A 27,426-nucleotide genomic window follows, 5' to 3' on the forward strand; every position below is an offset into this window, starting at 1 on the left:
CAAGGGGACCAGAGGAGCTTTGCCATGACCTTGGTGGGAAGGTGGGTGCCGAGCCTGGTGGGTCCCAGGCATCGGGGGTCAGCGGTGGGCGCCTCACGTGGGCTGGGGACTGAATTCACGGAAGGAAGCCACCAGCAGGAGGACAAGCTCAGAGAAGCAGGGTGAGACCAGGCCTTGGGGAGGTGGGAGAGTGTGGCCTCCTCTCCAGGGCACAAAAGTCCACCCACAAGTGCTGAGCCAGCCACCCACCAGAAGTGATCAAAACACTCCCACATGGCCTGTGGGAGGCAGGGCCTACACAAACAAGGAAAACAGCTAAGCAGCTCAGGGGCCTGATACCGGCCAGCTCAGGCTGGTCCAGGCTGCTTCACATGGTTGGACAGAGGCAGGGGTGGTAGTGGAGAGCCATCGCTAAGCAAAGGGTGTTGAGGCCCTGCTGGGAGTCATGCCCACATGCCGGGCACGTCCCCTTCGACCAGGTGCTTTGCTACCTTGTAGCATGTGGCCTTGGTTAAGTCACCAGGTGGCTTCTGATCCTCATGTTATTTGCAGAAGGAACTGTGCTCCCCACAGATTATATGCTGCCCTTATTACTGTCACATTTGCAGTGAGGAAAGTGAAGGTCAGAGGGCATTTGTACACCACTCCCCAAGGGCAGAGTCAAAACCCAGGCATGTCTGAGGCCGTAGACATGCCAAGCTCAGCAGCTAAACTGTGTTCTGTTCTCGGCAAATTCAGGGGCACCGGTGGGCTGTGACCGTCGGAGCAGAGCTGTGCCCACTTGGACCATTCTGTGTGGGGGTAGATGGCCTCCTGCCTAATGCCTGAGAACATCCCTGGGTTCTCAGGACCGCCAGAAAAAGGATATACTACCTTCCACATTGCCAGCTATGGGTGTGGAAGGGAGTTTGGGTCCAACACCTGCAGTCCTCACTGTTCCAGAACGCTCGCCCATCCAGGCAGCGGGAGAGGCTGTGGGGCCGGCCCCGGACGGCACAGGGCGAGGATTCTCTGTACCTCTCCGCTGTTTTGTCACTTCTCGTCGTCTTCTCTTTGGGTTTCTTTTGTACTAACTTCCATGCATATTGTGTCTCCCAGTTTTGCAGGGATTCCTTTTATAGCCTTCCCATAAGAATCTGGTGTTTATTTTATAGTGTAACAGTAGAACTCTTTTTTTTTTCTTTTTAGTGCAAGACTGTTGAAGGAGAAAAAAAATTAAGGGCACAAGAACAAGTAAACGGAGGGCAGTTTTTATCCCCTGTAGAATATAGCAATTTCAGTGCACATGCTTTTTGGAGTAAAGCAGGAAAGATAACACTATTTGATGAGTCCCATGCTAAGTACATTTGAGGCTACGGAAAAAGGAAAAGGAAGGAGCCCAGGAGAGCAGGAAGGTGACAGAAACCAGAAAACATGGACAAGGGGAGCTTGGCTGGTTTTGCAGGAAGGGTGGTTCATTGGTCTGTGGATTTTGGCCAGTCTCCTTCTGCCTCTGTCTTTCCTTTAAAATGCTCACTTGGGGCGCCTGAGTGGCTCAGTCGATTAAGTGTCTGACTTCGGCTCAGGTCATGATCTCACAGTTTGTGAATTCGAGCCCCACGTCAGGCTTTGTGCTGACAGCTCAGAGACTGGAGCCTGCTTTGGCTTCTGTGTCTCCTTCTGTCTGCTTTCCGCTGCTTGCCCTCTCTCTCTCCCATTGTCTCAAAAACAAACATCAAAAAAGAAAATTAAAAAAAAAATGCTCACTTAGCCAATGACACCACGTTTCTGTTTCTATCCTAGAGGGACCTATCAGGTGCACAGAGAGAGGCAAACCTTGTTCTGTGAACAGTCCGGAACAATCCACATGCCCACCAGCAGAGGAATAGTTAGATAGACTATTCGTACGATAGGGCACATTCGTACGTTGCTGGTTAAAAATAAAGAGAGAGATCTGTAATTTTGGCTGTGGAAGGGTTTCCATGATACATTGTTAAGGGCAAAAACAGACAACGGTTTATGGAAAGAAAAAGAGGGTCATACCACATAATTACATGGAGATACAGACATAAGAATGTGAGTATGTAGAAACATAGCAAAGTGATCGGGGTAGCAAATCTGAGATTGCACTCATGTATTTTGTAATTTCGAATAAATAACAATTTTAAAATCAATAGATGCAGTGCCTGCTACCAAGTTATTATCTGTGGCTCTTCCTCTGCTGCAGTGCCTGACCTCTGAAGGACGCTGCTGTGGACTGGGAAACCCAGGCGTCTGGCACAGGAGAACAGTTCTCCCAGCTGGAACCTCACGGTCCAAAACAAAATTCTCCGAGGAGCAGTTTAAATTGAGCCAAGGTTATCCTGCCCAGGGACATTTGTGACATTAGTAATCAGTTAGCTATCGCTGTGTAACAAACCACCCCACAGCTGAGTGGCTTAAGACAACAGCCATTTGTCTAGCTCATGGTCCCGAGAGTCAGTGTGTTAGGCCAGGCTCAGCCACAGGTCATCGGCAAGACACCTCTGGTCTGGGGGTCGTCGGCTGCTGGCTGGGGTGGCAGAGGCCGTGGAGGTGACTGGGCTGGTCTCCGTCAGCTGGTAGGTGAGCAGGCTTTCCAGAAGCTGCAAGACCTTTGGAGCCTAGGCTCAGACCTGGCCATACATCACCTTCGCTGCATTGCATTGATCAAAGCAAGTGCTGAACCCAGGTCTGGGACCTTCAGGGACCCCTGGGAAAGGGAGGAGGGGTTGCAGCCACGTTGGCAGTGAACGTACCATGTGACCAAGATAAGCTTCCAGGTGTGTTTCCGAGAAGGCAGAGATAGCAGAATAGAAGGGAAAGCATTTCCCAGACCTATTTCTGGTAAGAGCCTTGCCGGAGGGTGTCTCGCTAGAGGCTGAGGGATTGTCTTGATGGCTCTGATCCAAGCCAGCAGAAGCATCAGTGCGGTATTAAAGGACTCTTCATATTGATTGCCGCTGGTACCTCACCCTGCCCCCTCTCGTTAATTCTCACATCCTCCCCACCTGGCCAAGTCCCTGTGCGTTGGTTTAATGCATGGACGCCCTAACTCCAGTTAAAGTCATTTCTCAAGAGCAGATAGGATGGGGGGCTGATTGCAGGGCTGGGTGATTTCGTTTCCATGCTTTATGTGTCTGTGCACAGGTACAAGTGTGACTCAAAAAAAAAAAAAAAAAAATCAGCCTTTATTTTTTCCCCAGATGACAAAATGCTAGTTCATTGTACCAATTTTGGAAAATATTTAAAAAAGAAAAAAAATTAAAATGACCTTAATCAGACTACCTAGAAGCAACCAGTACCCCGTTTTATGGTATATCCTTTCAGCTATGTGTGCGTGTTTATGGGAGTGTGCGTGCACACACGCATGTGTATGTGTGTGTAAATGACTGAGGCCAGTGGTTTGGTCAACAGAACAAGCTGATGTCTCCTTGAGTCCCTGGGGTTCCTGCGTCCCCCCCTGCTGTTTGGGCCATTCTCTGTTTCCCTCACTGTGGGCCGTGGGTCTCACTCCCTTGGGTTTACACTTCCCTCTACTTTTTTGTATGTCGCTTCTGACGTTGACAAAGGGGGGTGCAGCACATTGCAGCTTGGCGGGAGCAGATATGGAGACTGTCTCCTTGCCTGCATCAGTGAGGAGGCTCAGGGCCACCCCCTGGGCTGGGTGTACAATGGGGACTTTGAGTTCTGTCTCTACAGCAAACCCTGAAGGAAAAGGGCCCTGAATTTCACCAGGAAGCAAATTAGACACAAGAGGAGGCTCTTCAGCAGGGAGCCTCTGCCCCCACCCCACCCTTGCCCCTTGGAAATCTCTTCCAGGGACTCTCCCCTCCCTATCCCCAACCCCCCACCCCCGTCTCCAGATCACTGGCCTCCCTGTGCTCCCCGCCCACGCACCCCCCCTCCGCCATGGGAAATGGGAACATGCATCCCTAGCCGTCTGAGTGGCTTCCTCTGTCACCTCCTTCTCACCTTTACTGAAAGATTACCTTCTCGTGAGGCTCTGAAATTGTCACCCCCACATCCACACACGCACCTGTGCACTGCCCGCCTGCCCCTTGCTCTGCTGTGTCCCACCAGCAGACCTGCTCTGCATTTTCTGTGTTTCTTGTCTTATTCCAGCAGAATGACAACAGGCCTGTCTGGGGTGGGGAGGGGGCTCTTGGCTCATCGCATCCCCTGCCCACCCCCACATAACAAGTGCTCAGGAAATGTCTAGTTGAATAAAAGATGAATGGAATTTGTCATGCTGGTGGGTTGGGAAGTAAGAAATAGAGCAGGCCATCATGCCATCTTCCTTTTAAAATGGGCATTACCTGAATGCATGCATCCTGAAGGGATTATAGCAGGAAAGCTCTCTGAAACTTTTACTCTGGTCCTGTTCAGTGTGAGAACGGTCAGAACCCCAGTGTCGGGAGCTCAGACTTTGCACCAGATTACAGGCCTCTCGACAAAGGGCCATTCGTGGGCTGCACGCATGATCGTGGCCTCTGACACTCAGAGGAGGGAGCAGCCCCCTGCGGCAGGGGGCCCAGCACGTGGGCGGTCATGTCTGCAGGGGGTGTGGATGGTTGAGGATGAGCTTGTGAGGTGGGCAGGCGAAGGTGGCATTCTGAGCAAAGAGAGTTCTGTTTGCACGAGGATAGAGCCCGTGATGGAGCCGTGTGGAGGGAAGGCAGACCATTTGTGGTTGTCGCAGCCCGATGGAGAGGATGCCATGCACGTGAGCTGGCTCTGGCCGGGCTCCCGGAACAAGTTCCCCGGGCCGGGGGCTTAAACAGCACACATTTACTTCTGTGTAGTTCTGGGGGCTGATGTCCAAGGCCGGCAGGATTGGTTTCCCCTGAGGCCTCGCTCCTTGGCGTGCAGATAGCTGTCTTCTCCCTGCGTCCTCACGTGGTGGTCCCTCGTGCGTCTCTGTGTCCCCGTCTCCTCTTGTAAGGACACTGGTCAGGTTGGAGAGGGCGTGCCCCCCGTGACCTCATTTTAGCTTGATCACCTCTTAAAAGGCCCTGTCTCCAAACACAGTCATATTCTGAGGTGCTGGGGTTTGGGACCTCAGCATATGAACTTGTGGGGGCCACAGCTGAGCCTCCAGCGCCGCGATGGCAGTGAGCCAGGTGAGTTGTGGGTAGGTCTCGGGGCCGTGGCCAGAACTTCGGGCTTTCTCCCAGCAGTTATATAAGAAGGAGCAGTGTCAACAGATTGTGTACAACCCTGAACTCAGAAGAACTGAGATTGAACTCGGATGTTCCTTTGGAGGCCAGATGCCTCTTCATGGTGAAGAGGGGGAAGAAATCCGAGGCCACAGAGGGCAGGCATGCTTTTATGGAAGAAACTGAAATTTCCCTCCATGCACCATACCAGTGAGATCCACAGTGCGGTCACAAGTTATTTGATCTTTGCTTATAATTACTTTTAACACTTGGCGTTTTGGAGAATACTTCTGAATCTTCTTGCTAATTACGCTTTACTCTGTGTGATATCTTTGGGGCCCCTTCCCTCATGAAGTCCTGCTCCTGTGGGGCAGCCCCCCCCCCTTTCTGTGATGTGTCTGAGTCACTTGTGCAGGCTCAGGAGTCTGTGAGCCAGTGCCAGGGACCTTGGGTGTGGACTCATCACAGAGTCAGACCCATCACGGGGTCTGAGTGTTTCCTTTGAGACCATCGTTGAGAAACTGGATAGGTGTCTTGGTGGAAGCCGAGGTCCCCAGGGAGCCTGGAAGTATGTTTCATAAGTCTTTGGACAGCCACCTGATGGAAGACACTGTGACTGTTCCCATTTGGGGCTGGGCTGGACATGAGACCCTGCAGTCAGTTCCCTGCAGTGAACCTCTCATTTGTGACCCCGTAAACCACAACCTTGGGTTCTCACTAGCTCCCTTATTCCTGAGCATTCTCTGTGGGCCTGGCACTTTCTGGATGCTGGAGACACAAAGATAAGGCATCCTGTCCCCAAGGAGCACACCGTCTTTGGGGGGTGTGATTCTATGGTGTGGAGCACGTTACACTACAGAGCAGGGACACTGGGCCTGGGGAGGCCAGGCACACAGGGAGAAGTTGGGGGCCTTCCAGGGGAGAGACAAGATGAGCGGAGCCCCACACGCAGTGAGGGGGTGGGGAGCGGTGACGAGAGACCCTCTGGGCCAGTGAGGCGGGGGACACAGGACCTGCGAGCCACGACAGGGAGAGTTTCGCTCTCAGAAGAAGGGTGACTGCCATCTGCTCAGGGATGGTGAGCAGCTTGGACGGACTTGGACAAACGCAGCAACAGTGATGTGTGGGGCCCCCATATGAGAAAACTCGGTGGCAGTGGCTGCATGTATTTTTGTTTCGCTTTTTTTTCCCCTGAAGCAGAGCCTGGAAGACTTTCCCACTTTAGCCGGACGCTGGGTCATCTGAGCAACCCCAGGAGCTGGGTCTCTCCTGCTCCCCTCAGCCCTGCTGGCACGCTGCCATTTCCACCTGTTCCCGTGTGGGCCACGTCTCTCACAAGCTCCTGGCCCCCGCCAGGTGTCCCATTCTATTTGAACCCTGTTCTTCGCGTTGGCCTCAAGCCGATGCACTTTTGTTAGCAAGGTGGGCAAGAACAGGCAGATTCACAGCGGGTCCCGGAAGGCATTAGTGCCCCAGTTGGCCTTCTCCATTCATCCGCCGTGGCTCGTCTGCCCCCGCTCACAGGGAGGGCTTGTGACAACTGTCTCTGAGGGGAGCTTGCTCTGGGCACAGCGCCCCCCCCCCCCCACCCCGGGCCACCCACAGCCCCGTTCAGGCGAGGGAGGAAGGCCATGCTGGGGAGGCTGGACAGACACTGCTGCCGACAGCCGCCTTCACCTGCTCTCTTGTGTAACCTTCAGCCACCTGCCAGCCACCATCCCTGGGGGCAGTCGTAAGGGACGGGAAACCAGGATCACAGCAGCCAGGTGGTTGGCCCAAGCTCGCACAGCTACAAAGCAGCGGTCAGAACGTGAACCCAGATCCTTCCTATTGTCTTCCAGACTGACTGTCAGTCAGTGGGTTTACTGTGTGCGGTCAAATACCTAAGTCGAAACAGAGTCTCTTTAATCTATTTCCCAACAAAAATGAGGACAATCTGAAGGACTTGGGGAAAATAGTTTTAAAACAATGTGTTCTGTGAAAGCCGGGTCAGGTCAGGGATTTGCCTGATTTGGCACATTGTTTGTTGCCTGTCCCTGTGACATTTTTCCTTTGCTTCTAAATGTACGAAGGCTTTTAAAAATATACTTAACGTTTTCTGAAGCTTCAAACCCTTGGGATTGCTGCTTTCATGGAGTAATCTCATGGTGTGCTGTAATTTGCCTCAAGCGTTATTTGGAATTTCCAGAGCGTCCTGTTATTTTTTTTTTTTCACGGGCTTTTTAGTCCTTGATCTCATCACATCCTGGAAGTTTCTGGGAGTGAGCGCCTTGCCCCACCCCACAGCTGTTGCCTGTTTATAAACTTTCTGTATATTCAACTTTGGTCAGAACTATGTGGGTGAAAGGTCTGGTATTTCTGGATGATTCTGGCTAACCCAGAATCTGTTGGTGAGACGGAAATGAACAGGAGAATGGTCCCCACAGGCATGACACGTGGGAGGTGATTGCTAGTCCCATGGTGGGAGCCAGCCTCCCTCAGTTCTCTGAAACTGAGTCCTCATCCTCCAGCCTGATGCAGAAGATCCTCTTGTTAGACGCCAAGAACCTTAGTTATGACACTTTTTGTCATGCTGTTTTCTCTTATTTATACAGTAGAGAGTAGGATGTTTTCAAATAAACCCTCTAAACACGAAATCCCGAAAACGCATTATTTCTAAAATGCCGCACCGTTAACAGCCTCCTAGCTGGTTACATTATAAAGCGTGTTGCAACAGCTAAAAACAAAAAACAAAAAAAAAAAAAAAAAACTGAGCCAAAATGTGTTTCCATAGCCCATATGCTGAATTCTGGCATCTTTATACCTTTTTCAAGCTGTCGTCAATTAGTAAAGAAATTAATGTCTGTCTTTATGTCCTTCATAAAGTTGAGCTTGTACGTGGATGCTGCAGAGAGCTACAGCGGAGGGCGGTTTCCTTTAGTGGAAGGTAACTCCGTGTGGTTGTAGCTGGGGAGACAAAAACATGCTGTTCCAAGGGTCCGTGGAAGGAAGCCTGGACCATCAGCAAACATAAGAGGAGGAAATGGCTTTTTGTTGAGGGAAACAAACTGTTTTTCAGGCCAACAAGCTGTGATCTCGGACTTTTTGCCATATGCACGGTTCGTAAAAAGAGAGCAGAAGACAGAGGCGGAATGCCCCTGGTCACACGCTGTCCTTGCCCTGGTGGCACACAGCCCCGTCTCACCTGGATCATATCGCCTCTGTAGCCCCTTGGCCCCGTGACTCTGAGTCCCCCTTCGTCCCTACTCCCTGCTCTCGGAACCTGACGAGGACGTTTTTAGCACAAGTGGGGTTGTGTAGGCTGATGACCGAACTCGTTTTCTTGATGGCAGCAAATGGCCATTCGGCTGCTAGCTTAAGGATGCAAGTTTGCTTTTAACTTGTCGTTGGTCTGAAGCTCTTACACTCATGCAATATGCCGCTGCTAATGGGGTTTCTGCTTATTGGATGTCACAGGAGCACGGAAAGCAAACGAGACCTTCCTTGGAAAACAGGCCTTGAAACCGTGATCTCTAGAGCCGGAAGGCAATTTGGGGACGTGGGCATTCTCATCCCAGTAAAGCACTGAGGTTAAACACTGGAATCAGACGGTGCAGCACCATCTTGAGAAAGTTGCTGGAACAGGAAGACTATGGCTTGATGACATAGGCAGCCTCTGAGCTGGTTCTCAGTCACCTCACTTTTGGGTGCATTGGGTATGGCCCATGCGGTCACACAGATGCCACCTGCACCGGAGTCCACGTGAGTTAACCCAGTGCCTGGGTTATTTTATGAACCCTTGTTTGCGTCACATGTAGGTTCTGTGCTCCCTACCAAAGGTGGAGGAGAAAAAAATATATATGTGACTTGAGCTATGTGTTCTTCGGACCAAAAGGATATTTCCATAGGGTTCTTGCCTGGAAACCAAGTGGGTTTTCCACCTCCCCCATAACAAACAAAGGCCCGGCTCCCTGTGCACACAAGCATGTGAGAAAGCTCAGATTTCCACACTTTGCTGGCAACAAAATTGTCCATTTGGAAAGCATTTTTGGTTCTATGGATGGAGACTCCCCAAAATAGTCCTATCTTTTGATCTAGAACTCCCATTTTGCCAAGTCAGTCCTAACAATTCTATAAATGTCTGTAAAAAGATGTTCATCTCATTGTTATTTATAACAGCAAAGATTGAGGGCAATCTCAGTGCCTCACCCTTGAGAATAGTTAAGTGAGTCTTGATTTTATCCCCCTGATGGGATATCATGCAGTCAGTAGACATCACAAGTACAAATTGTGTAACAAGGGCACCTGGGTGGGTCAGCCAGTTGAGTGTCCAGCTCTCGATTTCAGCACGGGTCATGATCCCAGGGTCTTGGAATGGTGCCCCACATCGGGCTCCACACTGAATGTGGAGCCTGCTTAAGATTCATTCTCTCTCTCTTCTCTCTCTCTATCTCTCCCTAAAATAAAACAAACAACAGCAACAACAACAAACCCCAAATTATGTAACAGTGGGTAGGGGGCTATTGATATAGTATGTATCAAATTACGAATCAACTCTAGGCTCCCAGTGCCTCGCCAAGACCAGGCATACAGCAGGCATTTAGGCAACATTTATTTGGTTGCTTTTCTGTCTTCCTGCAGCAGCCCTGTTAGAGAAGGCCTGCCCATTAGCAGGAGTGACCTCCTCCCCACCCCACGCCCCAGCACATGCCCTTTGGGACCGGATGTGGGAACAGTGGGTGTTGACCGAACAAGGAGTCACATTACGCTCCGCTGTTCTTGCCAAAAGGTACAGCCGTGGCCACCTCCACCTAAACCTTCTGCCCTTCGTAAGGCACGCATCGTGGGTGTCCCAGCAGGAGGCTCAGACCTGACCAAGGGCACTCGAGGGGCGGCTGGCCATAGGGAAGAAGAGCATGAGTCTGTGGGTTGTTAAAAAGAGCCATTTAGGTATCATTCCACAGTTTGACGTTTTTCTTCCAATGACGTGTCTTAGAGGTCTTCCCAGGTCAGTTCACACAGTTCATGCTGGCAAGCCATTGAATTGAGAACAAACTTTTTTTTTTAACGTTTATTTATTATTGAGAGAGAGGGAGAGACAGAGGATGAGCATGGGAGGGGCAGAGAGAGAGGGAGACACAGAATCCGAAGCAGACTCCAGGCTCCGAGCTGTCAGCACAGAGCCCGACGCGGGGCTCGAACTCACAGACCGCGAGATCATGACCTGAGCTGAAGTCGGACGCTTAACCGACTGAGCCACCCAGGCGCCCCAAGACCAAACTTTACTGATAGTAATTTCTGGTCGGCGAGGGCAGGAGTGGGTGTTGTTTTTTGTTTGTTTGTTTGTTTTGTTTCTTATTTCTGCAGCTAATACTTAGTGATCACTTCCTCTATGCCCAGCACTGACCTGAGGACTCTGTGCAGATTATCTCAGTCAATCTTACCAACAGTCCAAGTCAGGTAGGGTAATTATTGCCCCCTGCCTTGTAGCTGAAGGAAGTTGAACACACTGCATGACGCCTTACTATAACGAAGCCAGATTTGACCTGAGGAAGTCTAACCCCAGAGTCGTCCTACCTAACCCCATACTCCACGGCTACCTCAGTGCTTGTTGGGTTCTCCCCAGACATGGGGCTGGTGGCTACCATACGGGACAGTGCAGCCAGGTCTAGCACCATCCTGCAGTCACACTGCCCGGTGGCACAAAGACCTTGGTGCCCTGCAGCCGGGATGGCTGGGGAACACTCACTCCACAGGGCACTGGGCTGGCAGCGGCAGGACCACGGCCCATCCCTCCATGCTGGGAGATGAGCAGCGTACCCAGGTGGTAAGGGTGGGCAGAGAGGGCCAGAGGGCCGGTCTCTAACCTCTTCACAGGCAGGGCCAGCAGGGATCAGGGGCTCCAGCTAGCAGGACCCCTAGGATCCTGGCAGATGGCTTCTGCCAAAGGCCTCCCTCTGCCTGTCCATTACCCTGACAAGACTGAGTGGGTGGGAAAAGCCTGCGGCCGGATTCCAGGCCCCCAGCCTCCACCTCTTCACCGTTATCACGCGGGACTCCCACCCCTCATTAGGAGGTAGGGATTTGATTCAGGAAACAAGGCTTCCTAGGGTATGGCTTGCCCCTGCATCTGCTTGAGGAATCAACAGGAAAGATCTAAATCATCATTTCCAAACTTCTAGGAACCAAGGGCACTTCTGACGTTGGTCTCCCTTGCTGACATGTTAGTGCATAATTAATGCTAGTTTAGAGGAGTGGCTGATTTCACTGTATCCTGTGCTGGAATGGACAACACCACACATGTTTCAGTGCAAAGAATGCAGAGGTGCCTAATAATGACAGTAAGCATTTATTGAGCACTTCCTGTGTGCCACATACCTTACACTCATGCCCTCCCTTAGCCCTCATGGCGCCCCATGGAGTGGGCTTTGTGAGTGCCCCTCCCTGGAGGTGAGGAAGCCGAGCCTTTGGAGGCAAGGTCACCTGCCCCAGGTCACAGGGAGGCAGAGCTGACTCCAGCCCTCCACCTTAACCCCAGTCTTCTACTGCCTGGCAGCCTCTGGCTTTTGCCTGTTTGTCTTTACGTCAGACGGTGATCCTGCAGGTTAGAGTTGTTATCACGGGGCTCCTGGGGGGCTTAGTCAGTCGAGCATCCGACTCTTGATTTCAGCTCAGGTCATGATCCCACGGTCATGAGCTCGAGCCCCGTGTTGGGCTCTGCGGTGACAGCACGGGGCTTGCTTGAGATCGTCTCTCTCTCCTTCTCCCTCTGCCCATCCCCTGCTTGCATGAGCACGCTCTCTCTCTTAAAAAATGTGTGTGTGTGTGTGTATGTGTGTGTGTTTGCGTGTATACATATATGATCTCACGTCCTGGAGAAATGAATCTGTGCTTCTTTTAAGGCAATCCACTTCACTGTGCGCATTGCCCTTTGTTTTTTCAAAGTAGACTTTGGCCGAGTTTCAATAGAAGCTGAACTTGGGTTGCAGCATCGCTTTGTTTTTATCAAGCAACTGAAGAGCCCCACGTGGGAATTTCTGGAATCGGGTGGAGGACATGGCAGATTGAACTTCATGTTTTGGAAGAGGGGGAGAAAGGGTCTGTTATATGTTAAACCTGGGAATTTTTAGTTTGCAGGAAGTCGAGCTGAAAGGTAGTTTGATGCTTCGTCTCTAAGAAATCCACGGACCAGCTGTCCTTCATCTCTTTGGAGAGCTGGTTTGTGAATTTTCTCCTCTGAAACCGTATGTGGGGACAGGGGAATGTGCTGGCCTGTGCTGAAGACCTGTTACATGCCGGGCATGCTGTGCGATTTCACTGATTCCCCCAACAACTTTATGAGATGGGTACGTGTCTTCCAGTTTTACACTCAGGCAAGAAACCGGACATAACCATCCTCTTCCAATGTGTGTCTCATTCCCTTGCTTTGTTATTTTACCCTTTTATCACCTAGGTATAAGACTCTAAAAAGATACATTGTTGGCTTTTCCTTGGTTGTTTTTTTTTTTTATGTTTTTAGCTTTTATGTAAAATAGCTGAACTGCACACTTCCCCAGTCTTTCATGACTTGCTTTTTTCATTTTATATTTTGTTGCTAAGTTTTGACCATGGGGCTGCATGTAAACTTTAACTTACTGCTTTGACTGTAGAGTAGTCCCCTTTGCTACAAGATGTCCATCCTCTGGCTACAACCACAGGCTGCTGCACAGTCGTATTCCTGTCTCCTGGGGCACGCACGTAGATTTCTCTTGGGTGTATTTATGCCTAGGGTAGAATTGTCTGGTTGTTAAGCATGAAATTTCCACCCTACAAGATGCCCAAATGTTTTCCAAAGTGATTGGACCGTTTTCTCCCTTTCCTGTAGCGTATATGAGCTGGTGCTTACATTAGACTCAGAAGTAGGGGTTTCAGGAGGGCCCTCTCCTTGCCCCTAACTGTGCCTGCTCCTCTCTGGTAGCTCATCCACAGCTCACACGCCCTCTGGGTTTTAGTAGCCATGACTCCCACATCTGGCTCCTGCTGGTCCAGCCACAAGGTTCTCAAAGCCAGAGGCTCCACAGTGACCATCTGTCTTGTTGGTCTGAACCACACATCCTGCAAGGGCCCCGCCCACCTGGTGATGGCTGACCTCTTGTGGGGTGGCCAGGAATGCAGGGCCGATACCCTAATTGCAGTGGGAGCAAGGGTCCGTCCTCCTATCAGCCTGATGTCCCCAGGAACACCAAAGCCAGCTCTCTGGAGCCTAGGCTCTGAGTCAGCCCCCCACCCCTCCCGTGGCTGCCTTGCCCATGGGAGGTAAACTCCCCAGGAACGTCAGGAATGGTTGAAATCACCGGGCTGATGTGAATAAATGCAACGGCCTGCTAGATAGCTAATCGCCTTGGATCTCTCTGGGTGATGGGGAATTAGGCCAAGGCCAAGACCAGAGCTCTTTTCTTGTTAGTTTGTCTTTCCAGAGCTGGTTTTTCTGGCAGGCTGAGCAAATCCTGCGGGGCCACCTGTGTGGCCTGTGGGAAGGCAGCCACCTTGGAGGGCGGGGGGCACCTCCAGAGTGGCAGAGTTGAGAAACACGGAGAGCTCTCTGCTTGTGCAGAAACCCTCACACGGGATGGGAGCTGGGGCAGTCGAAGCCATGGGCTCTGCCATAGACCCCTCACCAGAGATGCCAGGGTACTGCGTTCACACAGAAGGTGGCAAAGTTGGGAGCTGGGGCCTGTGACATCTCGTGGAAACCGTGTTATCATTCTAGACTTGCCTCGGTGACATGCGCCTTTCAGAAGGCAGAGGGACTGATGCAGGAGAGCGTGGGTCTGATGCTGACACCTGTATCCACAGGCCCCCATTTTAAGTAACACCTGTATCTCTTCCCTTGATGGTAAAGGTACAGTGTGCCTTACCAGCTCTGCCACTCTGAGGCTTCACGAGGACTTCCTTCCCAGCTTCTGTGGGCCTCAGTCTCCCTGTCTGCAAGGAAAGCGGATGGTGCTGCCAGCCGGCCTCTGAGCTGAAGGCTGCCCTCCTCCATGTGGGTGGAGGTCAGGGCAACATATCTTTTATTGAGGAAAGTCTGTGGCTCACTGTGTCTTCAGTCCCCCTGACCCTGGGGGCGGCTCCACACCCCAACAACTCCCTCCCTCCACCCGGAGATGAATCTTTCCCTCCCAACTCCTGGCAGCCGGAGCCAAGGCAGCGTTGGGGTCCCTTATACCCAGGGGGACACAGATGTAGTCGGTGGACAAATCCTTGGACAGCATTTTTCATGATGGTCTTGTGGCAAAAGGGATCAAGTGAAGCCAATTTTTAAAGAAATGCACATGTCACTCTTCTTTGTGAAACTGTCCTCGGTGCCCCTCTCTGGGTAGATGCCGCACCTAGACTGTGGCCCCCGCCCCAAGGCAGCACACTTCCTTCCTCTCACCCAGGGTCCTTGTCCACTCTGTGCCCGGGGCGGGGGCGCACTCACCCTGCCCTTCCTGGACCCGGCTGTTCTTCCCAGCTCAGCTCAGACGGCATGTCCTCGAGGCAGCCCTGCACCAGGCAGGCTGCCGAACCTTCCAGAAACGTGCCTTCGTGTCTGTAAAGCTTGCAGGGGCACCTACAGAGTCTGCCCGTGGTAACACGTGTGAACACAGTTTGCTCATAGACACGAGGTGTTCGGCGAACGTCTGTTGCTGTTTTTCGTGGTTCAATTCAATTTAGATATCGGTCTCTGCCCAGCCTGATGTTCCCACCGTGCCCCGCTCTCAAATATTTGTGAAGGCTCTCAGAGGATGCCTCCCAGCGCCCCTGTGTTTGCACGTGTGCACGCGCTAAAGAGCTCAGCCGCTTGGGGAGTGTGAGCCACCCCGAGTGAGCCAATCAGCCACTCCCAGGACTGGCCTCAGGTGTGAGCAGCTCCGGGCACCAGCTCAGAGGGAAGGTGCCAGCTGTGTGTTTTCACAACGGGTCCTTTATCCTATCAGGAAGGGCTTTTCTTTTCATGCCATCAGCTTCCGAACCTTCTGCTTCCTGCCCAGGTTTTGCATGGAGCCGTGACAGTCACAGCCCTGGATTTGGAGACCGGACCCCACGCTGGAGTCCTTGGCGGCCTCTCATGTGCTGGCGGGCCAAGCATGAGGGTGCTAGAAAATGGGGAGATGGATCCCTCACTTGCGGAGTCGCAAGGATCAGATGGAATAAACTCTGGGGAAAGGGCTTTGTAAATTATGAACTGCCGTGCGAATGTCAGGTGCTGTTATTACCACTTTGTCAACACCTACACTCTCTTCCCTTCCTTAAGGCTGTGGGTTACCTTTTCTTCTATAACAAAATGACTACTGAGTAGAACTGGTCCCCTAAGAAAAGGGAAGTGGGGTGTTCATTTCTTTCTATTCTAATGTTAACAGGATGATCAGCTTTCTGGATCCTTCTCACGGATTTTTTTTTTTTTTTTTTTTTTTTGCACGTGGTAGGTAATAGCATGGAAAATAGAAGTATTTTGTATGAGACAAAGAGAGACTGGGATTATTTAATCATTCAACAAAGAATGACTGTTTACTTTTCACCAAAAACAGGGCTAGAGTTTTAAGGGTAACTAAGATTGGTTTTAATCAGGTGTGGTAAGTCACACAGACACAAAGGTGACTGTCATGAAGTAACAATTTATTATATTCAAGGGCACCTGGGTGGCTCAGTTGGCTAAGTGTCCAACTTCGGCTCAGGTCATGATCTTGTGGTTTGCAAATGTGAGCCCTGCATCGGGCTCTCTGCTGTCAGCATGGAGCCTGCTTCAGATCCTCTGTCCCTCTCTCTCTCTGCCCATTTCCCACATATTCTCTCTCTCTCTTTCGAAAATAAACAAAAAAAGAATTTATTATATTCATAGATCCCTAGAAACAGGAAACATGGCACCAGGCAGGGTCACCCAAAGAGGCACCAGGGTCATCAGGAGGCAGAGAGAGTGAGGGGAAAGTGGGGGCAGGAAACTTGACTGTGGTTTCTGGGGGAACAGGTGAGGCGGGAGAAGAGGCATAGAATCGACTGATTTGAATAATTTCAGCATGCTCTGGGGCTCAGGGCTGTCCCTAGTTATCTGGTACCTAGCCCTGGGGTGATTAGGGCAGGGGGTTAGTACCCTGGAGTGTAGGAGCCAAAGAGGAGGGGTCCTGGGGTGAGTGGGCTCTGGAAGGCTAGCTCACAGACGAGTTCTTTCCCATCTCTAGAAATTGGCTAGCCCTAGGAGGGACAGTCCCTCTAGGGCCAGCAGTAACCAGAGGCTTAAGTGTCAAAATACAGAATAAAAAACATAGTACGTAGGGAAACCAGGCAAACAAGACAAAAATATGTTGGATGAAGGTCTGTGGTGCAGGGTTCTTTAAAAAGTGAGGGGCACCTGGGTGACTCAGTCGGTTAAGCGACTGGCTTTGGCTCAGGTCATGACCTCGCGGTTCGTGGGTTCAAGCCCCGTGTCGGGCTCTGTGCTGACAGCCCGGAGCCTGAAGCCTGCTTCGGATTCTGTGTCTCCCTCTCTCTCTCTGCCCCTCCCCCACTTGTGCTCGCTCGCTCTCTCTCACTCTCTCAAAAATAAATACATTTAAAAAAAGATACAAGGGAAAGAATTTGAATTGCCCATGCAGACTAGTGCTCAGTTGGCTCAGTCTACTCGGTGGGAAGGGAAATGAATCACATCAACTGTAAGTGGAGTCATGGGGTTAAATCTCTTTGATGAGTGGCCATTATGGAAATACTGCCTACAATTCATGTGAAAGGCATTAATCAAGCACCTACCTTCCGTGGGGTCTGTGCACGGAGCCCTGGGGAATATGCAGATGAATAAAATAGGATCCTTGCTCACGAGGACAGCCTGGCAAATGTGGGGTCCATGCCTGCCGAATCTCCTCTTTCGTGTCTGTGGCAGACATCACTAATTACTCACAGCCCTCTTTTCTGCCCAGTCCAGCCAGACTCACCTTAGAATCCTCCAGAGCAGAGTGCAGTGGGGGGTCAGCCACTAATCAGGGCTTTTGTCACCCTGGCTCCAGGGGCCCTCAGTCCGTGGTGGGGGGATGCTGGAGGAGAGAAAGGGGGGAAAGTCTCATCAACCCATGTTTGATGGAGACCGGAAGTGCTTTGGGAGTGTGGAAGGGGAAAAAATCACACCTGCATCCAGGGGATTGCAGCAGACATCATGGAAGTGATAGGATTTGAGTCTGGTCTTGAAGGACTTGGCTCCTGGCCTGGTGCAGGAGTGAGGGCACTGTGGCAGAAGGGCTGTTCCATGAGAGGCACGAGGCAGGAAGTGGATGTGCTTTGAGGAACAGTGGGCAGGTGGTTGGCAGTGTGGCTTGGAATGTGCTTTTTGTGGAGGCAGAGGGACGAGTGGGAGCCTTTAGCAGAGGCCCCGAATGCTGGCCTGGAATGTGCAGACTGAGTTCTGAAAAGTGGGGAAAGTCTGGCCACTTCAAGATCAGAACAGTGCCCAGAAGACAAGGCGGAACAGTGCCCAGCAGGTTGGAGCCGGGAGAGCTTGAGGAGGGGGTGGGCAGTGAAAGGCAACAAGGGTCTCACCACCTGCGAGGGATGTGGTTGTGCAAACAAGAAGACTGGTTCAGGAGGCTGTGCATCTGGAAGTCTGGAAGGATTCAGGGACCAGCTGGATGTAGGGATAGAATGAAAGTCAAAGACCACAGCTCTGTTTTGGCCTGAATGATTCAGAAAGATAATGGGGCCATGAACCACCATGTGGAACCCAGGAGGGGAGCCCGTTTGAGAAGCAGTGTAGGGGCCATGTGACCGTCAGGAATCTTTAGGACCAGGGGATGGCAAGACAGATCTGCAGCTCTGGAAAGAGCCTGGAGCCAGAGACTGTGTAGCCAGGAGACATCTTCATTAGGAGGAGAGCCAGAGCACAGGAGCCACAGACATGAGCAAGGGCAAACCTGGGGCGTGACCAGGGCCTCCTGCACCTAATATGTAGAAAGGATGGGCAGATACTCTCATGTTTAATAATAGGGGCTAACTCACAAATACGCAGGCTGGCGGAACTGAACAGAAATCCAGAAATAGACTAGATTCAAGTAAAAAGGGAACTTTCATGTATGACAAGAATGAGCCCACCATGAGGTCATGAAGGACTTTTTCCTGAATTTTGTTAAGACAATTAAGACCCATCTGCATTTTGGAGCTTGATAGAGGGGAGCAGTTGTACAACATTGTGAGTATCGTTAATGCCACTGAACCGAACGCTTCAAAGTGATTAAGGTAAATTTCATGTTATGTACAACCACAAAAAAAGAAATGAAACCGTAAAGTCACAACATATGACTGAAATGAAACCATAAAAGAACTTACAACATGTGACTGACCTCCCTTAGAACCCTGAGGTGGAGAAAGCCTTTACAACCAAGAATCAAAACTCAGAAGCCATGAAAAGAAAGGATTGATCGTTTGACTATTTAAAAATAAAACTCTTCTGGGGCACCTGGGTGGCTCAGGTTAAGCGTCCGACTTCAGCTCAGGTCATGATCTCACAGTTGGGGAGTTCAAGCCCCACATGGGGCTCTGTGCTGACAGCTCAGAACCTGGAGCCTGCTTCAGATTCTGTGTCTCCCTCTTTCTCTCTGCCCCTCCCCCGTTCATGCTCTGTCTCTCTCAAAAATAAATAAACATTAAAAAAATTAAAAGATAATAAAACAAAAAAAATTAAACTTTCTGCACAGCCACACACAGCATAAACAAAATCAAAGTACGAATGAATAACTAGCATATAGAAAACTCTTAAGTACCAAGATGAAATATAAGACCCTAACAGAAAAAATAAGCAAAGACATGAATTCTCAGTTCATCACAAAAGAAATACAACTTGTTCCTGAGGAGATGTTCTATCTACCCTTTCTCTCTTATCTTACTGGTAAAAATCCAGGCTCGCTTTGTTGGCAAGGCTGAGAGAGACCAGCCTTCTCCCATCTCTGGCCGATCGAGGAAAGACAGCACGTCCCACGTGGAGGGAGATTTGGCAAAAACTACCAAAGTGACACACACACGTCCTTTTCAACCTGGCAACCCCGTGTCTAGACTTACGCCCTGAAGGCGCGTCTTCCCCATCATGACATCCCCGGGTTATTCATTACAGTCAACTGTGTAATCAACAAGAGATTGGCTTTACACAAATAGTTTGCAATAAGAGACTGTCTGAAGAAACTTTCATTCACTCACAGAAGGAGTACCACGTAGCAGGAAAACAGAATGGAGAAGAGTTCTGTGGCCTGGTTGTGGTGCGGAATAATCTCCAGAATATGCTAAAAGTAGTGGGGGGGGGAGTTGTTGTAGAGTCACGTGTGGCGTGCTACCTTTAATGTAGGAAAGGAGGGAAAATAAGAATAGAAAGATAGATAGATAGATAGATAGATAGATAGATAGATAGATAGATAGATAGAAGGTGCCTAGGTCACTCAATCGGTTGAGCACCTGACTTTTGATCTCAGCTTAGGTCTTGATCTCAGGGTTGTGAGTTCAAGCCCCACCTTGGGCTCCAGGCTGGATGTGAACACTACTTAAAAAAAAAAAAAAGATCAGGGCACCTGGGTGGCTCAGTCAGTTGAGCATCTGACTTCAGCTCAGGTCATGATCTCATGGTTTGTGAGTTCAAACCCCACCTCAGACTCGCTGCTCTCAGCACAGAGCCCACTTCAGATCCTCTGTCCTCTCTCTGACCCTCCCCTGCTTGCGCACTCTCTCAAAAATATATAAAACATTTAAAAAACGTATCTTAAAAAAGAGAGACGAATTTCATATTTCTGCAAAAAAGAAACGCTTTGAGGAAAAACCAGAAAATGACTAGAGTGGTGAACCATAGGGAACAAGAGGGAAAGATCGAATAGATAGGCATAGAAGCAAGACGTAGCTGGCTGAATCTTTTTATAAATTTCTAACTGTTGTAGCAGGTCAATGTGTACGTATTCGGAAAAGAAAATTAAATTGAAAAGCAAAACTTAGAGCTGGAATCGAATTTATTTTGAAATTAATGAATCTAATTGTGTATCAAATTAGAAGCACACAGAGAAAATAATTATGACACATTTGAATAACTTGAACTTGAAAAATAAGACTCTGGCTATATCATTACTGAACTATATTCTAAGGACCGCGGGTTGGGGTTGGGGGGTGGGGGAGGGGAACAGGGGATTGTTGTTTAATGGGTGTATCATTCGGCTCGGCTGCCATGACAAAGCACCAGAATAAGCGGCTTAAACAGCAAACATTTATTCTCTCACAGCTCTGGAGGCCTGAAGCCCAAGACTGAGATGTGGGCAGGGCTGGTTTCTTCTGAGGCCTCTCTCCTTGGCTCGCACATGGCCGTCTTCTCCCCATGTTCTCACATGGTCTCTCCCCTGTGCACGTGCTCTTGATGTCCCCGTGTCCAATTCTCCTCTGCCTTCAAGGACCCCGGTCAGATAGGGTTAAGACCCACCGTAATGGCCTCTTTTAATGAGATCCGCCCTTTGAAGGCCCTGCCTCCAAATACAGTCACATTGTGAGCTGCGGGGGTTTAGGAGTTCAACACCAGAATTTTGGAGGGACATAATTCAGCCCATAACCACGAGTGTGGGGTTTTGGTTTGGGACGTTCTGGAGCTGGACGGTGGTGATAGCAGCACGAGACTGTGAATGTACTCAATACCAGTGAACCGTATGCTAAAAAAAAAGTTAAGATGGTACATTTTGTGTTATGTATATTTTACACCATAAAAAAATAAAAATGAATATAAGAAGGGAGAAAAAATTCTCAGAGGGGCAAGAGAGTAGAGGGTGCCACTGAGCAGGTGACAGAGCTGGTGTGCAGCAACCCCGCGTGCCTGCCCCCGGCGGTGGGGCCAGGACACCAGGGCCAGGGATTCATGGCAGTAAGTCCTTACCCTTTCCATCTGTGAAATGGGTGCTGCTATCATTATTACCATGACAGGTGCCTTGCAGAGGTGGCAGGAAGGGTTTGGGCAGATACCCTGGCTGTGTGGCCCCTGTTCTTTTTTGTGATTTTCAAATACTTGCATCAGTGGCTTTCAGCCTGAATAAGGAAGCCGTGGCAGCGAGCAAGCTGTTTCTATAGCGACTGATGTCCTTCAGAGAGGGAAAACATGGAGAGACCCTAAGAAAAGAACAAGGGGGAACGAACAGCCCAGAAACGTGGCAGATAATAAAACCCAGGAGGAATGCACTGTGACCTAGTTTTCCTGCGGTTTCGTCGAGATTTCTGGCAAGTGCACCTGACTATTTCATCCTAACGCTTATCTGTCATGTTAGCGTCACTGAAAGCTGTAAAGTGAGGTGACAGGATGCAACACTTTACCTGGTGAAAGGCTAACACTGAAACACAACTGTGAGGATTAAGAAAGTGGGAAAACCCCAGAAAATTCCGAGCCCCATCAATCTTAGTCCCGGCCACTTGGTGGAAGATCGGGCCTGGTGAGACTTGGTGCACCTGTCCTTTTCTTTTTTCCTTGGAAACAAGGAAAGCGTCCTGGCCACACGGGCAGGCTTTGTGCACTGGCTCGTCACTTCCTGGTCGTGTGATCTTGGGCAGGTTCCTTAACCATTCTGTGCTTCAACTTGCTAAGCTGTAAAATGGGGAGAGGATTCCCACGTCGGACAGCGGTTGCAAAGAAAGGATTCAAGGGGCGGGGGCAGGGGGTGACCCCATTCAGGTCCTCGGTAAAGAGCGGCTGGTAACTCCTGTGGGGAAGTCACTGAGCTTGGGCTTTGTCAGCCTCCCGGTAACTGTGGTTCTCTCGTCTCCCTTTCCCTTCCAGTTGGCCATGGACAGAGCGAAGGGGAGAGGATGGTAGTGTCTGACTTCCACGTTTTCATCAGGGATGTGCTACAGCACGTGGATATCATGCAGAAAGACTACCCGGGGCTCCCTGTGTTCCTGCTGGGCCACTCCATGGTAAGGAGAGCACAGGAAGACCCGGCCCAGGTCAAGCTGGATCCCCAGCCTGGGGTGTGAGGTGTGATAACCCAGTGATGGAGAAGAGGCAGCCCCACCTCCCCACCCCGGATGCTCTCTGCCTTGCCGGCACATCTGCCTCTGCATGCCCTGTACTTGGAGTTCCCGGGAAATTTAGTGCTTAGGACGGACCAGGGCAGAATCCTGGAGACAGCCCCAGACAGAGCTGTCAGGGGCCCCTTCCTTCCCATCAGGGCCCAAGGCTCCAGGAGGCTGCCTGCCAGTCCTCACTGAGGACCTCTGGTGTGGGACCTCTCAGGAAACCAGTGTTTCTTCCGAGCTCTGTTGGCCCCTCAGTGCCATTTCACAGGGAGGCCCCCCAAGGGCCCTTCTCCCCACAGACCCACTTCTCAGAACGGGGCTGCCTCGTGGGTCAGTGAGAAGCACAGGGGAAGCTCCCTGACCCCATGTTCCTGCCCCAGCTTGTACAGCACAGATGGGAACTAGGGACATAGTCTCCCCAGGGAGACAGTTCCTTAAAAGTCACCCAGAATCCTTTTAATCTTTCAAATGTGTAAAATCCTCTAAGAATCAACCAAGTGTCATCTTTAAATCCGTGGTCCTCAAATTGGTGGCCCCAAGGGCACAACCTGACACGTTGGCTGGCAGAGAACTCTGAACTGATCCAATTTGGATGTGGGGTAGAGCGGGGGACTTTTCACTCTGCGGCAGGGATGCTGCCCCTTCATCACAGCCCGTCTTGCTTCCGACATTTGTTACCTACCTGGGTTCTATAAGCATTTGCAACTTCAGCTCTTGGTTCCAGTTACCCTCAGCATCAGCAAACAACCAAGACCTCATGATTTCAGCACCATTCGTGTTCACTAAGTATTTTTCTTGGAACCTAATCTAAATTTCTGGGACCTTTACTGAACCAGGAAGAGAGGGGAAAAAAAAAAAGTATCGTGATCTCTTCTTCTAATCAGATCACAAAAACACAGATCTCATATTAAGCCTGACGGAATGGCTGAATTGGGGGTCTGCCAGCTTTTGGCTTGAAACGAAGTAGGAATGTGTTATTTAACTTGCAGCCCACAAGCAGGAACCTTATTTATATCTCTCTGAAATGTTTGCTCTTGGAAAACCCAGAGAAAAAAACATGTGTAATAAAATAATTGCAGATCCAGTTTATCCAACATTCCATGGTGTCTATTCCAAGGTAGACCTCGTCAGGGCTCCGGGCCAGGACTTAGCTCAGGATGGTGCTCCTTAGAGACATGTGTGCTGGTGAAAGCAGCCTCCGTGCATTTTCCTTTGCAGGGAGGTGCCATCACCATCCTTACGGCCGCAGAGAGACCGGGCCTCTTCTCCGGCATGGTCCTCATTTCGCCTTTGGTTCTTGCCAGTCCTGAGTCTGCAACAACTTTCAAGGTAAATGGATTTCCAGTTCTGTGCCAGTCCTGCACTTCTGGGGACCCGGAGCGTCCACTGATTAGCTAGAGTCTGGGGAGAAGGGCTGAAGTCCGTTCTTGGATGTCACGCACTACGGGGTGAAGGTGGGGACACATATCAAACGCTGTTGCCACTGGGGTTCTGGATTTTCTAAAGTCAGGTGTGGTTTTTTTCCAAGAGACAAAATTTGAAAAATGAGTTCCTGTTTGCGCATATTTTACTGGTGAGAGTTAAAAAGAGAAAAGGGGACACACGTGTTAGGAATCCAGCCAAATAACCTTTGTTAACAAGTCAAGTGCAAGGCTCAAGCTGATTTTCACTGAATATTTACCAACTTCAACCAAAAGTGCACGGTGAGTGGACTTGCAGGCAATTTGGAATTGTAACATAGAGGTGTATTCACTGTGGCTCTGCTCCAGCCCAGAGCATCTTTCCCTCTGACTCTAATGATTCATTGCTTTGTTTCATCCATCACTTTGTTTTTCTGGTCATACTGTTACACAGTGGTACACAGGTATATGTTCTTGGATTCTGGGGCTTTGACCTACTGTGACGAGGCAAGTGAGCTGACAAATACAGGTGACCCTTGAACAACGGGAATGAACTATGTGGGCCCACTTACACAGAGGTATTTTTTCGATAAACATAACACTGTACTGTTAATATATTTTACCTTCCTTACGACTTTCTTACCAACATTATTTCTCTAGCTTACTTTATTGTAAGGATATAGCATGTAATACATAGAACATACAAGATATGTGTTAATCAACTGTTTACGTTATTGGTGAGGCTTCCCGTCAACATTAGGCTATTAGTAGTTAAGTTTTGGGCAAGTCAAAGTTACCCACGATTTTAAACTGGACGGGGGGTGCGGCGCCCCCAGCCCTCGAATTGTTCAAGGGTCAACTGTACCACCTAGAGGTAGAACAGGTGTTTTCTCTCCCTGAGAAAAGAGATGAAACCATTGTCTCAGCAGGACTGCTTGTTGGGAAGCTGGGGTGGGAATGTTATGGACCCACCTTTTGGGGGTTTAAGGAGAGCATAACTGAATGAGAGTGGAGAACCCAATCCTGTGGGTCCCAAGGAAAGGGTTGATCTCAGGTCAGCGCCCGGTGGGGCTGCTGCCTCCTGAGCCAGTTGTCGGACTCTCAAAGGGCTTGAAGGGAGGGGTGAGGGGTCACGAGGCCATGGGGGACTGGGCAGCCATCAGCCCACAGCTTAACCCTACTTTCCCTGGCCTCACAGTCAAATGACAGCAGGGCCATTTAAATAATCGCCTTAGCTCTGATGCCTGCAATATTCTCCTGAGGACCCAGGCCAGGGAGCACAGTACAGGGAATGAAACCTTATAAAAATGTTTTCAAAGTGTTGCCTCCAGCCCACAGCCAGAGATGGGTTGGGAGGTCCCGTGTACAGGCTTTTGGTTAGATACAGAAAAACGTCACCAATATGAAATGGGGACAGGCTAAGCAAGAGAGAAACCTGAAACTATCTGATAGTTTAACCAGAGAACAATGATTTACTCAATTTGCTGAAGAATAGAATTTTACTCCATCGTAAGGAAATCGCCACCCACTTACTGAAGTCAACTATGGTGAGTAAATTTCAGTGCTGTGTGAGAGGACAGCAGTGGAGGCAGAAGCCACCCCGGCGTGGAAAGAAATAAAGGTAATTCACAGAACCACAGGGAACGAACGCACGGATGGGCTACTTCCCGGTCATTTCAACACGCAAGAGGAGGCATGACCTCCTGGACAGCTCCTGCCAGGATTGTAACTCGAGGCCAAATCGCTCAAGGGTCCTTGTCCAAGTAGAATAAGCAAGATCAGGATCACAGAGGAGCTGCATCCACGTGGTGTGATCCAGGAAGATTTACTCAGTTCACTGAGTGTCAAACATGTGCTGTCCTGTGCTGTCCCAGGCGCTAGGGAGAGGTCGCGACCTTGTTCTGTGAACAGGGAACACTGAGGCTGGCGCAGGGTGAGTGACTCCCCAGGATCACACAGCTTGTGTGATTGATTTGAATCCGGGGTTGTCCATTCTCCATCTAGGATGTTTCCCCACGGAAGAAAATAGGCGTGTTCTGCCGTGGATGTTTTCCCTTAGAGACATGCTGGAGAGCGTGGGGCTTTCTGGATACAGTGCACAAGGGGGTCATGGTAGCAGGGCCCGGAGGTGGGCCACAAGGCTTCCTCTCTGAGTCACTGGCGGAGGTGGAACTTCTGGGCGAGGCCACCGCCGTGACCTCTCCGAGCCCTGTGCTAATAGATCACCTTGTCACATCAGGAGCCAGCCATCCCTGGGGGGTGCTGGTCTCCTCTTATTAACCGAGACAAATTGGATTTCTTGTTGCCCCCAGACCTAAGGACACATCCTCCCCACCATGAAATCTGTTGCTGCCCCTGGGTCTTGGGCAATTTTGGCTGACGGATTCTGTGATTCATTTGCCTACCCGCCCCCAGATGACTTGATTACCCCGCACACATCTAGTCTTGTCTGACAACCTTCCTGAAAGAGTTTAGGAGAATCTCTGTTTAAAATTTAAACATCGTTAGAATATCACATTCATATACTTCAAACTTTGAAAGATGAGGCTATGCAGCAAGCAGTCTCCCGGCCCAGGGGAGGCAGACAGCCCGAGTGTCCACCTCTGCCCACACACCCTCCATTCGTTCCTGTGTTTCACACAGATGAGAATACACCTCTCTGTGCTTTCTGTTGGCTTTGTTCTTTTGGTTTGCTTTTTTGTTTTTGTGGGTTTGGCTTTAATTTGGTTGTTTTACTTAGCGATACCTGTGTGGCTCCTTCCCCATCAGGTTTAAGGAGAAGAGCTCGGGATAGGTCCTGGGTTGGGTGAGGTCTGTGTGTTCTAACAAGTTCTCAGACACCACCCCCACCTGAGAAAACTGAGGCAGAGGAGCGGGCTTCCCAGGGCCAAGTCCTGGCCTCATGCCTCCTCTCCCAGAGCTCAGCCTGTGGACTGTTCCAAGGATTTATTTGATGGCACCAAACTCCTGCTGGAGAGATTCGCAAAAGCATCAAAGCAGGCAGCATGAGGCATCTGAGTCTTTGAGTATAGACAGGCATGTGGAAGATGACAGCCCCACCCCCTGGAATGTAAGAGCACTAGATCCCCCTGCCAGATACCCCCCCACACACACACCAGACCCTGCACACATCTGGGTCTTACCTCTGTGTTCCCTTTTCAACAAGCTGGGGTATATTTGGCCTGGAGAACAGACAAGGAGGACAGAGGCTTCTGACCCCCAAACACTGTCTGTGTTTAGAATGTGGTTGCATAAGGGAAGTAACAGCGGGAGAAATTTGGACACAACATCCAGTGTATCAGAATGAGTCTCGGCTGCTTATGAGGCCATTTCATGGGGACGGGCTCCATATCCCAGACCCTGGGGGCATTAGGGCTGGATTCGTTCCTGGGTATAGAGGTGAAACCCTTGACTGCCCAGCTAGTAGGGTGTGTGAGCTAGAGTTGGACGTCCTCACTTGGCCTTGCCCTGGGATAGCAGGCAGCAACGTGGGACAGATCACAGAGCCATTCCCTTCTCTGGGAGCGGGGGACACCCCAAATCCCCCTGGGCAGTGCCTAGGGTCAGGACAGGGGCTCAGCCTGCCAGGAGGGTAATCTTGTAAATGATCTTCTCTGCTTCTTGCCTGGACGCTGTCCCTTGGGGTCCAGGGTCAGGGATGCAAGAACCGGTCCAATGCTTCCAGATGCTTCTACTCCCTGTCAGCCAGGGCACCTGGCCAAGTAGAGAGAAGAGGGCCGCTATGAACCTTGCACATGGTGCATGATTCGTATTGTCTCATTTCCTTTCCGTCACCACCCAGTAAGGAGAGAAAACCATTCCCAATTTACAGACAAGGAAACGAGGCCAATTGTCTTGCTCAAGGTCAG

General features: G+C 50.4%; 1 protein-coding gene across 7 annotated transcripts in view; it reads left to right on the forward strand.

Moving 5' to 3' along the window:
* The window catches only part of MGLL (monoglyceride lipase), a 245,209-nt gene that overhangs the window by 191,725 nt on the left and 26,058 nt on the right, over positions 1 to 27,426 (forward strand). For all 7 annotated transcript variants that reach the window (XM_042962313.1, XM_042962286.1, XM_042962295.1 and 4 more), the window contains 2 exons: positions 21,919 to 22,055; positions 23,376 to 23,486. In XM_042962313.1, coding sequence (XP_042818247.1) covers positions 21,919 to 22,055; positions 23,376 to 23,486 — 248 coding nt within the window. The remainder of the gene's footprint in view (positions 1 to 21,918; positions 22,056 to 23,375; positions 23,487 to 27,426) is intronic.

Source organism: Panthera tigris, chromosome A2 (genome assembly GCF_018350195.1).
Source record: "Panthera tigris isolate Pti1 chromosome A2, P.tigris_Pti1_mat1.1, whole genome shotgun sequence".
Lineage (NCBI taxonomy): Eukaryota > Metazoa > Chordata > Mammalia > Carnivora > Felidae > Panthera > Panthera tigris.